The sequence below is a fragment of the Nicotiana attenuata genome, unplaced genomic scaffold (genome assembly GCF_001879085.1).
Source record: "Nicotiana attenuata strain UT unplaced genomic scaffold, NIATTr2, whole genome shotgun sequence".
NCBI lineage: Eukaryota > Viridiplantae > Streptophyta > Magnoliopsida > Solanales > Solanaceae > Nicotiana > Nicotiana attenuata.
This window is the reverse complement of record NW_017671953.1, coordinates 22,490-37,438: the sequence shown is the minus strand read 5'-3', so window position 1 is coordinate 37,438 and position 14,949 is coordinate 22,490. Positions and strand designations below refer to the sequence as shown.

Below are 14,949 nucleotides of genomic sequence, written 5' to 3'. Positions count from 1 at the left end.
GGAATGAAACAATATGGAGAAGTGGGGGTGTCACCTTTATGAATGAATGGTCATCCGAGGTTGCTGTAATCAAGTTTAAGAGAACGTGCCACTTGTTTTCCTCATGCATGCAATGCGAATAGTCTCTCCTCTAAATAAACAAGTGATAGTAATTATTACTCCATTTGAAAAATCAAAAAATATTCGGTTTTTTATTTTATAGCTAAAGAAACAAATCGTGATTTTTCATTCTTTTAATACCTTCCTACAAAATATTCATAAAATTATTTTGATACACCAACATATAGGCAAAAAAGGTAACCCATTTATTTTGATAAAACCAACATGCCAACAACAACAATACATGAACCTTATGTTGCGAGACTGTATCTTATCTTATAGCCCGGTATGGCGGGTTGCCTTTAATATTAAGTAGATAGACTGGTAAGTATGAAAGAAATGAAACTTTTTTTTTTTTAATTCCTCCTTATCATGGCTTTTTTGTTTTACGTGTGATTCATGTTGTTTATGTTATTGTTTATTGATTTGTTGGGTAACTTTAACGTTGTATGTGGCTGACAACGATACAAAGATTCAATATTATTTTTCATGTTAATAAATTTGTATTATTTTTTATCATCGACTATTTTTTGTGTGAGAACAAATAACTAAATTTTTATTACTTAGTACTAGGGCTACTTATCGGACGGATTGGTCGGTTATTTACTCTTAACGGTTTGGCTTATCGGTTATCGGCTTTTAAATGTATTAATCCGCTAGCCACGCGATAAGATATCGGGTAGATTGGTATCGGTTTAGCTCTTATCGGGCGGTTTATCGGTCTAATTCAATCTATATTGCGTGCATTAATTGTTTGCTGACCTATGACTCAAAATAAAATTCCTATGCTCAGCAGTACTCTTACGTGGTTCTTTTATATTTCTTGACTAAGCACAGAACAACTATAATGCTCAATTTTTTGTCTTGTACATTTTGCAGGTGTCAAACTCGACTGTAGGGATCTACCATAAAGCGTAAGCCTCCTAATTTCATGCAATTTTGAAAACTACACATGCAATTTTTCTGAATACCTTTATATACGCAGGTTTAATGTACAAGTACTGGATGACGAGAAATATCTTGGACTAAAATAATTTGATTATTACCGTAGCGATGCCTTATTGTCGTATGTGGAATGCTAATTCTGCGACTGCACCGACTACTAATTTCAGTACCAACTCTTTTTCTACTATTTAATATATATAATAATATTATATATATTATATATATATATATATATATATATATATAATATATATAATATATAGTTATATATATGGTGTTGTGTGTGTGTGGTGTGTGTGTGTGTGTGTGTGTGTATATTATTAACAGGTTAACGGATTATCCGTTAAGAAAATTGAATAATCCGCCCCCAAACCGATAAGTCGCTAACAAAAAAAATTCAATCCGTTCCCCGTCCGTTAAACCGTTAAACTGCTCCGATACCAATAAGCCATTAAGCTTCGATTTCCATTCGGTTTTCAGTTTCGGTTCGGTTTTGAACACCCCTACTTAGTATCCGGTGAAGTATGATTCTGATTTCTTCTTTCCTTGCATATGTTGTTTAGTTTAGAGTCCATAGATTACTACTATAATAAGTTTTTGATTTAGTCTCCTTCCTTTTGGCCTATTTTGGAGATTTTTAAAGAGAAATGAGTCTGATTTCTGTGTCATTTTCTCCATTCATTTGTTCATGTGAAATAAGGAGAGGTCAACATTATCATTTGGTACAAAATATGTTTAGGAATGGAAATTAAGAATAAAGATAATAAAAAGTTATAAATTTTAAAAAAAATAGAAGATTTTGCTTGTTGAAGAAAAAGAAAAGACTACTTCTCTCGAATAGCTGATCTATTTGTGTATTTAAGAATAAATAATAAATAAATTTAAAAAAAAAAATCAAAAAACTTTTAAATCATAAAACGATTTTTTTTTCCGTCGAAGGTCTATTGGAAATAGCCTCTCTGTCGTTCCAGAGTAGGGGTAAGCCTGCGTACATTATACCCTCCCCAGACCCACTTATGGGATATCACTGAGTTTGTTATTGTTGTTGTTGTTGTAATTTATAAAATTTAGTAATGAGATTGTAAAACTTGAACAAAATTTAAGTTTTGATTATATGATTAAGATGATTGATGACTTCTAAGGTAAATTTTCTTCATTTAGTTGGCCAAATAGAATCATCATTTTTGTACTTACACTTTTGTCTTCACTTTTATCCTATGGATCAAACACAAATTTAAATATAATATTTATATTATTTAAAATTTTAGACTTAGAAAGACAAAAGATACATACGCAACGCGCGTGCCGAGAGACTGATTAATGTTAAAAGGGAAGAATTGATCCAAAAATTGGATGAGAGTGAAAATACTATTGATGTTTTCTTGATTTTCTATGTAAAAATATTTGTGTCATGCGCTTTTCTTTGTGATGGAAGAGGGGTTAGAATGATCTTATTGAGGCAAAACATTTCTCAAGTTTCTGCAGAGGGATTATTTTTCATGTTTTTTGGTGATATTGGGAAATCTATCTGTTTATATATAATAGGAGAGGCAAAGAAATATTATGACGACAAGTGGCATAATATTAAATTGACACATGTCAAATTTTTGGACAATTCTCCAACTTTGTCGGAGTTTCAAATTTATTTAAAAAAATGTAAAAAGGACACGTTTTTTCTCTCTCTAAAAAAGAAAATTGATTTAACATTAATATTTATAAATTGCATATTTAGGAAAAACACCTGTTACAGTATAAAAAATAATGAACGAGTGTTTTTTTCATTTTTTTTCTCCTACTTCTTTGTTAAAAATCTATAGTTGAATTCTATATTTTATTTAATTATAGTAAATTAAAAGATAAGAAACTCACATGATCCCACGACGTTGAAAACCTAAGCGCACAAGAAATATTATGATGACAAGTGGCATAATATTAAATTGACACATGTCAATTTTTTGGACAATTCTCCAACTTTGTTGGAGTTTCAAATTTATTTAAACAAATTTACGGAAAAGGGTCAAATATGCCCCTATACTATTGAAAGAGGTCTAATATTGCCCTCCGTTATACTATCAGTCCAAATATACCCCTGACGTCATACTATCGGTCCAAATATATCCCTCACATCATAAGAGTGGTACAAACCTACCCTTCCTCCGTTAACTGCCTCCCTATGACAACATATCATTGCCACCTCACCATTATACTCCCATTTTTATCCCTTCCTCACAACCTTTCTTTCCCGTTTATTTGAAGAAAAATCACAGATCATAGATATACAAACAAACTATATCAAAAGAAATGCTAACAACTAAAGATAATATGAAACAATGTGAACCGAGAAAATTCTGATTTTGCTATTCAAAATTCATGCTTATACGAACGAAAATATATTTTGTTTTATATAACAAAAAAATAAGCAAAGATACAGGCAAACTAGTTTAAGGTTTCAAAATTGACCATGGTGAGAAAGAAAAACAACCTAAACACGAGAGTTAATTTTTTTTGTTTCTTTCTCTTCAACCACATTTCTGGAAAGCTACCATTTTTCTCTCTTTACGTTCTATGTTAAAATAGAAGTGCTACTAAATTTTTCCTAATTATGTCATAAAAATTCAGCGGCAACACAAGGAAATGCAAAATAAAACACAAAATTGTAAGGTCAAGTGAAAGGTACGTACAATTCCAGGATCGGCCGGAGAAGCAATAGGTATTTTGAAAAGAAAGAGGAAGTAGAGGCAGTGAAGTCTTTAAAATAATGATAGAACTTCAAAGTAATTGAACTTGGTAGCTGCAAACAGGGTGAAATGGTGAGGTAGCAATAAAATGTGTTCATAGGGGAGGCGTTAACGGAGGAAGGGTAGGTTTGTACCACTTTCATGATGTCAGGGATATATTTGGACCGATAGTATGACGTTAGAGATATATTTGGACTGATAGTATAACGAAGGATAATATTAAACCTTTTTCAATAGTATAAGGACATATTTGACCCTTTTCCGAAAAATATAAAAAGGACACGTTTTTTCTCTCTCTAAAAAAGAAAATTGATTTAACATTAATATTTATAAATTGCATATTTAGGAAAAAACACCTGTTACGGTACAAAAAATAATGAACGATTTTTTTTTTCGTTTTTTTCCCTACTTCTTTATTAAAAATCTATAGTTGAATTCTATATTTTATTTAATTAAATTAAATTAAAAGATAAGAAACTCCCATGATCCCACGACGTTGAAAACCTAAGCGCACAAAAAGGATAACAACGAAAACTGCTGGAGAGATAAGTTTCTCTCTTTTCTTCTTGAGAGAAGTTTAAAACCCATCTAAATTCATCAAATGATGACCAGATTGAAGAACTATAGATTGTTCTACTATTTTTATTGATATGAATGGTAGGAGATTTGTACAAATAATGACCATATCGAAGAACCACCAACGCCGATGACAGATTGCGAAAGAAGACGATCCAATTCGTGGTTGTAGGCACGAAATCTGAAGTTTATCACATAGAAAACAGGTCCTTTGTTCTCTTTTTTCAGATTTACTTATCTTCTTTTTGATTTATTGGCGAATTTTAATATATCCAAATCAATTTTGTGGACGAAATTTGGTAAACGATTTTGACTTTTCGCCAAAAAAAATTGAGTTGAATGATAATACAAAGCTTTTTAATGATTGAGCGGTACAACAAAAAAAAAGATAGGATACGAATGAAGGAAAAGATAATCTTTTTCAATATATTATTTTTCATATTTGTTTTAGGTCCGCATCATTTGTGTCTGCTACAGAGTAGACCAATCGAATTCCTTCTGACAGTGGTGACAGTAGAACGTAATGCAAAAGAAAAGTAACTAAAAGTTAAGCCTTTTATCCTGTTACAATATTTTCCTCTTGGTCTTTAAAGATTATCTTTGCAAAATATGCTGGCATTTGTTTCGTTATTCTATTAAAATAAAAATTGAGTTGAATGATAATACAAAGCTTTTTAATGATTGAGCGGTGCAACAGAAAAAAAGATATGATACGAATGAAGGAAAAGATAATCTTTTTCAATATATTATTTTTCATATTTGTTTTAGGTCCGCATCATTTGTGTCTGCTACAGAGTTGACCAATCGAATTCCTTCTAACAGTGGTGGCAGTGGAACGTAATGCAAAAGACAAGTAACTAAAAGTTAAGCCTTTTCTCCTGTTACAACATTTTCCTCTTGGTCTTTAAAGATTATCTTTGCAAAATGTGCTGGCATTTATTTCGTTATTCTATTAAAATTTTGTCCAAAATATTTTTTTTTTTTGTCTCAAGGATATTTAAATGCACAAAGTTATACTTGAGGAAGATGCACATCTTAAAGATTTATCTTTGCATATTCTGGCATCTATTTTGTTATTTTATTAAAAAAATTCCAAAACGTGGGGCTTTTTTTTTAACTATATCTTTGCACCGTCTTAGGGACATTTAATTAGATGCACAAGTTGTATTTGAGGAAGATACACCTCGTGATGGAACTGCTTTACTTTTTATGTTTCGCAACCAGGTTAATATACAATATTATTAAATTCTTCTATTTTTCACTTGCTTTCGCATGTGTATTGTGAACATTATGGAAGATTATTTATTATATTTCTATATTCATATCATTTATCTTACATTTTAGACGTGCAAGATCAACTTTTTCACTTACAGTCTTCCTTTCTATAATTTTTTCAATCATCAGCTCTTTTTGGAGATTCTTTTTTTTTTCTTAGCATGTCTGTGTTGTTATTGGAAAACAGTTCTGGAAAAAGTTTGTGCAGAGGCAACAACAGATATTAGTCGTCATGCTGTCAATTGGAAGTTTATTCATTGCAGTTTTATTTTACAGATTCTTTACATGTTTTTCTTTCCATGAATATGGTTGCTATCACTGAATTCTGATCCTTAGCCATACATTTTCTTATGGTCTTGAATGGCTTGATAAGAAAAGTGAGGTAATGATGTTGTTGACAAACTTAAGTCTCAACTCTACGTCTTTCCTACTTATATACAAGTCCAGTTATTATGTATTGTGGACAACTTTTCGAGATACTACAAGTAACTTTGTGAGGATTAATAACTATTTTTATTTAGTTATCATGTGTAACTTTTTCCTTTCAAGACTCTTTTGTTTAAAACTGCTTTTGCTTTAATAAAGTTTGTCTGTCCCGTTTATATCGAGTTATTTTCTTTGTTCAGCGACAGAGACGCAGAAAACATAAAAATTAAAGTCGCCCTTCTCATTGTTGGCTTAGAGGCTGGTTTTGAAGTTTATTTGGACATAAGGTTGAGCAACAGAATCTTGAGGGAACAAATCCACAACAAATGGTTGTCGCCATGCCAAACAGTACAACATTAGAAGTGCAAAGCAAGGTTGATGTTGGAGGTTACATGGCATCGGCTCAGCCAACCGGTGCCGATGATATCCGGGCACTTTTAATTGGAGATCTGTAGTTTTGTATGGATGAATAATATCTCTATAGCTGCTTTGCAAATATTGGAGATGTACTAAAGTTTCTGAAATAAATTGTTGTTGCTGAGTGTTTTAATATGTAAAACTGTATCTTAGGGAGAAGAATAGATTATTAACTTGCTGTGAGAATACTGTTTTCATATGCTTTGGATTGATCTTCTATTGAGAGTAATGCAGGTTATCTGAGGTAAATGAATATTACGCATTGGTGTTTATATGCATCGACTAATTTTATATGATAAACTAAGTATCAGTAACGCCCTCTATATTATCTCGATTGACAAGTTTGAGAAATTTGCCAAAATAATTTATTCGTTAAAATCTTTTATTTTTCATAAATTTTCTAAATTACAGTCCTTCCTTTGTACTCAAAATTGCACAGGCCAGCTAGCATGACTATTCTCGCAAGATTTTCTTCACAATATGAAGAATGCATGGAGCTTTAGGTTAATTTAATTTTATATAAATGTAAATTTCATTGCTTGCAACATGCAAAGTAAAGTAGTTTATAATGCAGTATAGTATAATTAGGGTTGCCAGAAATTAATATTTTCCACACATCGCACGGGTAGGTATACTAGTAAAAAAGAAAATGAATACTTTCCTTTGCCATTCACGACAATGTACTATATAGCATTAACTATCTGCGCTGGGAGAATAGCACAAAACAAAGGATATCCCAGACATTCTACACAATAACTAACCTAATAAAACAAGCATCAGGGTATGAATCACATGATTTTAAGTCATGAATAAGGGCTGCTGAATACAGCACATTTGCTCAATGCTTGCAACAAAAAGGCTCTTGTTTTTCAAGAACAACAATCTATGGCATGAAATCTTACATTAAGAAGTGGCTCCCAACTATGGAAAATTCATTAAGCTAAATCTGATAGGAAACTGCAAGCAAACATCTCATCTTTAGATATTCCATTGTGACGGATGAATAGAGCAAAAAAGGCATGCTATTGTACCAGAACTGCACTTTCTATATATACAATACAATGCATAGAAGTTTGTACACTATTTATCACCATTAAGCACCAGCTCTACAGGAATTCAGGATTGCTTAACTTATTATGCAGCCATCAGCAGCAGCTGATGGAGAGTTTGTGCTATGCGTTCAACTGGGCCCAGTATTCTCGGTAGGGAACATAGATATGTGTGTATGTGAAACACCAAAAGAATTCACCAACTATTAGATTTTGAACCCATAATTTCAAAAGTATAATCAGTTCAGCGCTAAGAACTTCAATGGTTAAATCCAGCAAGCTCAAATCCTGGATCCGCCTCTCGCCAGTCGCCATCAACATCTACCAGCCTTCAACTTCGAGCATGGGAAGGTAATCTGCGAGGTACATCCTTTCCTTATGAAAGAGATACCATTAGATAGCCAACAAAGGATCTGTTCTAATAGAAATGAGGACCATACTCCTTAGCTCTTTCAAAGTAGTCCTCAATTGTGAAATGGAAATTACCACCAACTGCGGGATATTGTTGATGGGCAGCTTTTGTATTTTTCAAGTAGTTGCCTTTGGAAAGCTGGATCAGAAGTTCTTGATGTTGTGAATCACTTAAAAAGTGCTAGCAGAGAGATGCTACCTATGTAGATTCATACTCACTGGAAGAAAAAGAAAGAAATAGGATGTAGCTTTCATACTCACTCCCAAGGAGACAAGAGGGAACTATAACAACATATCTTAGATAGCCGACGGTATTTTCACCATTTTGTAGCTTTTAAGTTAAATCTCAATGTGTCATAACATCAATCCTGGGAATGACCTTGCTTAATAGAATCCTTCCCCACAATGTTCAGGAGCTCTGCCTTTGCTGCTTCCGTTATTGCTTTGAAGTCTGTTTGCATATACCTTCCCCTGAAACCAGTAAGCACAGGGAGCTTATTCAATATACTTAGTCTAAGGTTATGAACATGAAAAGTGAGAGGTTCAACAGGCTTTTTTTGTAGGGAACTCTTAGTCAAAAGTGAAAAAACCACCAAAACACTAATTCTTTTAAGGGCTAAAGGAGATTGATCATATCAGCAAGATGCTAGTCAGAAACCCTTCAGCACGACGTGACTTATTTGATATTCTAGGATGAAGATATTGAATAAAAACACTAGAGGTTAATTTAGTAGGAATTGTTGAAATGAAAATGGCTACACTTTTTCCTGTTTTATTTTTGTCGGTTGGAGGATTAAAAGGAGAATGATAAACTCTTGAGGGCCCTGATTCCTCATCAGATAAATTTCAAACTGCACATGGTTGACAAAATAATCATACTGACACCCTTGCTAGTCTGCAATCTTGCCATATTTCTTTGCACAACTATAGAAAGAAATACTCTGTGCATGTATATGCTATAAATGATAAATGATTAACTCTAATCATCTTTAGACGAAAAAGATCCGAGCATATTTTTCTCAATGGATCAGCTTTAGAGATGATGTACCAGAAGTGAGTTCTTGACCACGTAGCAGACGGGAATGCTGGGCTCGCAATGCCATGCAATATCCTTGCGATAGCTCTAGGAGTAAACTTGGCTTGTGAGTTGCACTGCAGAAATACCTGTTTCATGAAACAAGGAAAACATTAAGACTGCATTGTTTTCTTCCCTTGGGAAGAACTATTTGTGAAGAGAACTACCTTTATATCAGCTGTCAAAAATGGGCTGCAATTAAGAAATCGACTGTGTTAGCATATAAATTGACATCTTTGGGAGAAGAACTGATGCTGTATACTCCATAAAAAGACAAACTAAAGAAAGTGTAGAAATACGTAAATGAATAGAACAAGCTGCAGTCTGTAATAGAAACAAAATTATTCTGATCCCCAAAATTCGAGGATATAAAAGACATCACAAAATAAGACACCGTGTACTGGATGCTTGAAATCTGGTAGACAAGACATCTAACAACATGGGAAGTAGCAATTACATCTTCCTATGCATGGACAAAGCAATAGCCCAGAAACTGTGATAGGTTTCTCACCTGCTTCCACCAATCTTCTTTGGAACGTCAACTTCAGTACCACTTATAAAATACTCTGCAATCTTCCTTTGCAAGCAAGGTGTGTGTTGACGGCCAAGGCAACCATGCACCTTGTCACATGCTTCTGCTGCAAACACAGCAGCATCGTACATCGTGTCCATCTTCCTTACCTACGACAAAAGGCACAATCACAAGACTGGGAGACAACAAGAATACTATATCTGTATGTCATAAAAGCTTATATGCCTGATATTTTTGCATGAACAGCAGAAAGCTATACCAAAGCCCTTCAACTAGTAGGCAATGATACCCTGGTGTGCTCAGGATTGTCCTAACATATATGGATCACTTGGAGGTGACTTACATGTAGTCTAGGTAACAATTAACGCAAAGCCATGATAATTTACTTTAAGAGATAACCGGACAAAGGAAATAAAGGCTTAGGTGGTATCATTAAATTGAACGTGTTGTCTATTAATTTTAACTTAAACATAACATCTCTTCATCCCCTCCAAACACCAAAAAGAAAAAAAAATATTTAGACAAAAATGCACATCTGTTCCTTCAAATGAGTAGATTAAAAGTTCACGGGAAAATAACCTACCAATGGAACTAGGTAACTGTTAACCTACATTACTGTTGGCCAATGAGTTGGTAGCTTCATTTATAAATGAAAAGCTTGTGAATTTCAGTACAGCACATGTTGTATAGTCAAAAAAGTGAATCTAACTCTAGGTGATATGCGCTCAGGCTATTACCTAAGGATAGTAAATTTCTTATTTGTATCTTGCTCCAATATCAAGAACCCAACATTTGTTTTATTTTTACATAAAACAAATATATGCTGATATTAATTTATCAGCTTCCGCTTCAAAAGGAAGCAAAATTACTTCAATTTCTCTTGCCAAGCAGAACAACAAAACAAGAATAGAGGAAAATGGACAAAAGGCTAAGTAAGGACAATAAGCTATAGGTCAGTGGAAAGTCACCATCTATTCGATACTAAAATCAACTTTGAGACCATCTTGATACATTGAATCATAATTCTGGAAGAAGCATGACCAGTCAATTTTTAAAACAGATGAGTGTGGCACTGAGTTGGTACTGTTCTGGCGATCCTGCACAAGTTCAATGACACTCTTCCTATGATGAAAATTCTCTTCGTGTTTAAACAAGGGTGTCCTCCTTTCATCTTGAACCCAGCTCTGGGATAAAGGGTTAGGGAGGAAAACAGGACAATAGGAAGAATTGCATCTTTGGAGGAACATGAAGGAAAATCAAACTTCCGTTATTAATGAAGAGAGTCACCTTACAACTCTCAACCTCAGATAACCACTTTGTAAGCCATGTTGCTAAAGAACAGATATCCTTTGGGACTTCCATGATAACATAACAATAAGCCTGATCCTTCAGCTCATATGTAACTTCCCCCTTCAACTGAGACAGGAAAGAGAGAAAGTTACTCATGTCTAATAAAGAAAGCAGAAAGTGAATAATTAATGTTGAACTGAAATTGCTTAAGACCATCAAGTTTTGGTGTTAATGTCACCGTTTGAATAAAATGGCAGAGACATGAAGTGCACATACAAATAGATAACCATGCACAAACACAGATAGTAAAAGGTTTCATAATATTAATATCTATATTGTTCCTTTAATATTTCTACGTATCAGAAGGTAACCCTTAAGAAGTACTGCGCCAGACAAAAGAATCTTATGCTGAACATAAGTGTATATAGTGAAGTACAACATTCTGCTGGATTTACCCAAAACTATAAACTGGAATTTGGCTGGTGCATCATTGTTCATCCCGAGTCAAGTCAAAGAGCACTGCCACGATTACTGCTAATATTTCTTTCTTAATAAAAAAAATAAGAAGCATGGGCCAAATGCTTATATTATTCACAGTTCTAGAAAAAGAATGATTGGGTTTCCAAAAGCACTAAAGCAATCGAAGAAATCATTACCTAATCCACCCATACAATTTTGGGGAAATTCAGATCTTTATAGCCAGCTATGGCATCAACGCGCATACTATGTAATACCTTTCATGAACTCCCTTCACATCCTGGTGGAAGACCACCACAAATATGAAGATGACACTAAGGCTATCAGAAACCAAAGACTGAAGAATATAATGTTTTTCATTTTTCCTGTCAGTTTTCTTGGAGATGAATTCTGTTCAGGTAATGTTGTCATTAAATGTTATTCTGACAGTAAGGCTATCAGAAACCAAAGACCGAAGAATATAATGTTTTTCATTTTTCCTGTCAGTTTTCTTGGAGATGAATTCTGCTCAGGTAATGTTGTCATTAAATATTATATCCAAAAATCAAACTTGCTGAAGAGAATTGCATAACTCCTGCTATGCTCACTATCTTCATCATCATCCTCAGTTTAACTAGGATCAAAGATTTTGATGAATTACTATATGACATCTTTGTGTTTCTAAGATCTAAATCTTTACTGCTAAAAGTGTCAAAACATGACGTAGAATAACCAATATCAATCTGGAATAGCAAGAGGGGTCAGGAAATTCACACATAACTTACATCAGTATATCTAGTCTTTCACTAATATGCGCAAAAGACCCCATAAAAGAACTACTGTCCATATAATAGCCACAGATGGAACTTACCTTCAGTGTTTGCAAATGGTTTGACAAGTCATTGACTTGCAGTCTGGTGCTGTTTGCTACACTTGGTATGTCAAATATATACTGCCCATCTTTGATCACAGAGCTAAAATACATGAAGTGTATAACATTAGATATAACAGAAGTTTGTGAGAGCATATGTTTGTTTTCACAGGAAACAAAAATAAGGTACTCACTTCTTCAAGATAGCAGAAACCACAGCATCTTTCATAGCTAGCAATGCAGGGGAAGTCTGCAATAAGTTGTTAAGTTCATGATGTAATGTGAAAAATGGAAGCCGCCACAAAAACAGCAAAAGGAGGCAGACAACCACTTTTAGGTGTCTTTCTAGTTCTTTTAATCGCAAAATTCTAATCATGCAGGTCTAATCCTTACTAAGTAATGTTAAAAATCAAACCAAACGTTAGACCAACTGAAAGTAAAATTTGCCCTCGATCATATAAAAATCTGCCAACTGGCTGCTGTACTTAATCTTGCTAAATTAACTTTAACTAACCTGGTGAAAGTTTAACGTGCATGTTACACTCATCTGTGGGAGCAGGTGCAAGTATTGGACCTCGCCTAGCTCCAATTGTGTTAAGATCGTTAGTATAACCTATGAGAGAGAAAACCAGCTCTTCAGCATCTTACTAAGATAAAAGAATGTACAATATTCAGTTTCGGTCTTGCACTATCCCACATTTGTATAAAAAATGGAAGCTACTTTCACAGCAAAGGTATTCAACAACAGATCAGAAAGAAAATACCCAGGACATGCACACATCAGGTGGTGTGGAAGTTTATTATCTATCTCTAATTGAGTAATAAGGATTAATATATGTTCTGATAACTGTAGAAGACATGTTCGAGCTCTGTTTAAGCAATGACTTAAAATGCCAAATACTGCATGTACAGGTCAATTTCATAAAATAAAATAAAAGAAGCGGCAGGTATTATTATTCAGGATCTAAGATTTTCTTCTTTTCATGTCCAATGTTCCATAAGAATGTTTCAAGGATTAGTAATCTCATCAATATACTGCAAGTTATAAATTTAAACACAGCCAAAACATTCAGTCTGTGACTGTGATCAAGGATGTACGATGAAAGGGCCGGGCCTTTGGGTTGCAAATACAGTCTTGAAAAAGAGTTTTTAACCCAAATAAAAGATCAAATTGGTTTCTGGAAAATATAGAAAAAGTGATTGGGTAGTAATAGAAGCAATCAGAAAACTGATACTCAGCATGCCAATTTAAATGACAGAAAAAGTACCTCTTCTTTCATATCAAATTTACGACTAGCAGACTCTTTAATTAATGAACATATTTTCCCAGCAGGGTTCGTGCTGCCACTGAAAATTTGACACAGCAATTTGTTCACCACATACTCGTCGACACCATCACTGAGAATAAACAATATGCAAAGCTTTAGAATTCTTAGATTCAAATGAACTCTATGAATATTAAGAGTTTTTTCATTTCTTTATCACCTGTACATAAGACTGCGAGTCTTAAAATAGGAAACATCATCAAAAAAGAGATGGCAATATGAGATTCTACCATCACGTCCAGCACGACCAATCTCCTGCACAGGTAGCATCAATACTTTGGTTAAAAGAATTGCAAAAGTCAGTATCTGGGAAATTGCAACTGTCATAAGCATAAATATCGACCTGGACATACTCTTCCAAGCTTTCTGGTAAGCTGTAATGTATTACCTGAGACAGAAGCATTTACCAAGTCTTAATATGAATGTCGCATAGGAAGTCAGGCACAATTGCTGCACATTTAATGCAGCAGTACTTGGAATATTTGGTCAACATAAACATTTTGGAGATTGTTATATGTTGAAGTGCACCTTGTGGCCAGAAAAATGAGAGATGATGAGCTATCAAAAGGAAGTGTGGGCAACTAGTAATCTCACACAGCAAAAACAGATAGTTACTTCTTATAATTACAAGAGAAAATCCATGTTGAGTTGAACTGGGATCCCGAAACCAACCACATAGCAGAATAAGTATTTAGGAACAAAATGCTGAATATAGTGGTGTTCTTGATTTCTTCTTGGAAACCTCCCTAATTTGGAGGTTGATGCAGACAAAAGGGCAAATATATCATATAGGAAAACCAAGATCAGTTCTTACAGCGTCAATATCCTTCTTATTCAGTCCCATGCCGAATGCCACAGTTGCAACAACCTTCCAGAAAATATTGATGCAAGTTAAAAAAAACTTCATTTATATAAAAGGATAGTATTTAATATCTGTAAATTAAAATGAATAGAAAATATGAATTGCTTCTCTCACCACTCTTATCTTGTTTGCACAAAACAGTTCCTGCGTACGGCTCCTTTCCTTTGCGAAAATTCCACTGTGATAACTCTGAAAACAATTCAAATTGTAAGTCACTTAACCCATTAGGCATCAAATGATTTACATGAGGATGCAGGTAACAGTATATTGTTTACAAAGAATAAACCAAAAGGCAGATACAAAACCTTTGCCGAGATATTACTGTCACATAGATATTTGCAAATGAGATCAGTTTCGAACTGTGCACATTGAGGAGGAAAACAAAAAACCAGAAGTCAAGTTATGTGATACAGCTACAGTAAACAAATATAAAAAATGAGAGTATCACAGACAAATAGGAAGCAGCACCTGAAATTTGCAGTAAATGATGATGCTTTTAGCCTCTGAAAAGGGGGAAGACTTCAGCAAGGTCATCAGATCTTTCATCCTGAAATCAATTGAGTAAATTTGTAGCTTTCATTTTTTTTTTTTTTTTTTTTTTT

At 33.9% G+C, this 14,949-nt stretch overlaps 1 protein-coding gene and 1 long non-coding RNA gene across 3 annotated transcripts in view; one reads left to right on the top strand and one right to left on the bottom strand.

The window, feature by feature from the left end:
* The first annotated feature begins 4,307 nt into the window (after nt 1-4,307).
* Nucleotides 4,308-6,693, top strand: LOC109211033. 2 transcript variants are annotated; one of them, XR_002065644.1, is made up of 3 exons: nt 4,308-4,564; nt 5,127-5,221; nt 6,260-6,693. It is a non-coding gene; the product is annotated as an uncharacterized LOC109211033 (long non-coding RNA). The 2 variants fall into 2 exon arrangements; XR_002065643.1 differs by having other exon boundaries at nt 5,127-6,693.
* A 686-nt stretch (nt 6,694-7,379) lies between these two features.
* The window catches only part of LOC109211032 (ATP-dependent DNA helicase Q-like 5), a 9,996-nt gene continuing 2,426 nt past the window's right edge, over nt 7,380-14,949 (bottom strand). The window contains exons 5-19 of the mRNA XM_019374531.1: nt 14,816-14,894; nt 14,653-14,706; nt 14,462-14,536; nt 14,300-14,353; nt 13,829-13,873; nt 13,646-13,740; nt 13,429-13,558; nt 12,675-12,773; nt 12,355-12,410; nt 12,161-12,263; nt 10,831-10,959; nt 9,523-9,692; nt 9,179-9,203; nt 8,985-9,100; nt 7,380-8,407 (exon numbers count right to left, since the gene is read on the bottom strand). Of these exons, the coding sequence (XP_019230076.1) occupies nt 8,299-8,407; nt 8,985-9,100; nt 9,179-9,203; nt 9,523-9,692; nt 10,831-10,959; nt 12,161-12,263; nt 12,355-12,410; nt 12,675-12,773; nt 13,429-13,558; nt 13,646-13,740; nt 13,829-13,873; nt 14,300-14,353; nt 14,462-14,536; nt 14,653-14,706; nt 14,816-14,894 (1,339 nt within the window). The 3' untranslated portion in view covers nt 7,380-8,298. The remainder of the gene's footprint in view (nt 8,408-8,984; nt 9,101-9,178; nt 9,204-9,522; nt 9,693-10,830; nt 10,960-12,160; nt 12,264-12,354; nt 12,411-12,674; nt 12,774-13,428; nt 13,559-13,645; nt 13,741-13,828; nt 13,874-14,299; nt 14,354-14,461; nt 14,537-14,652; nt 14,707-14,815; nt 14,895-14,949) is intronic.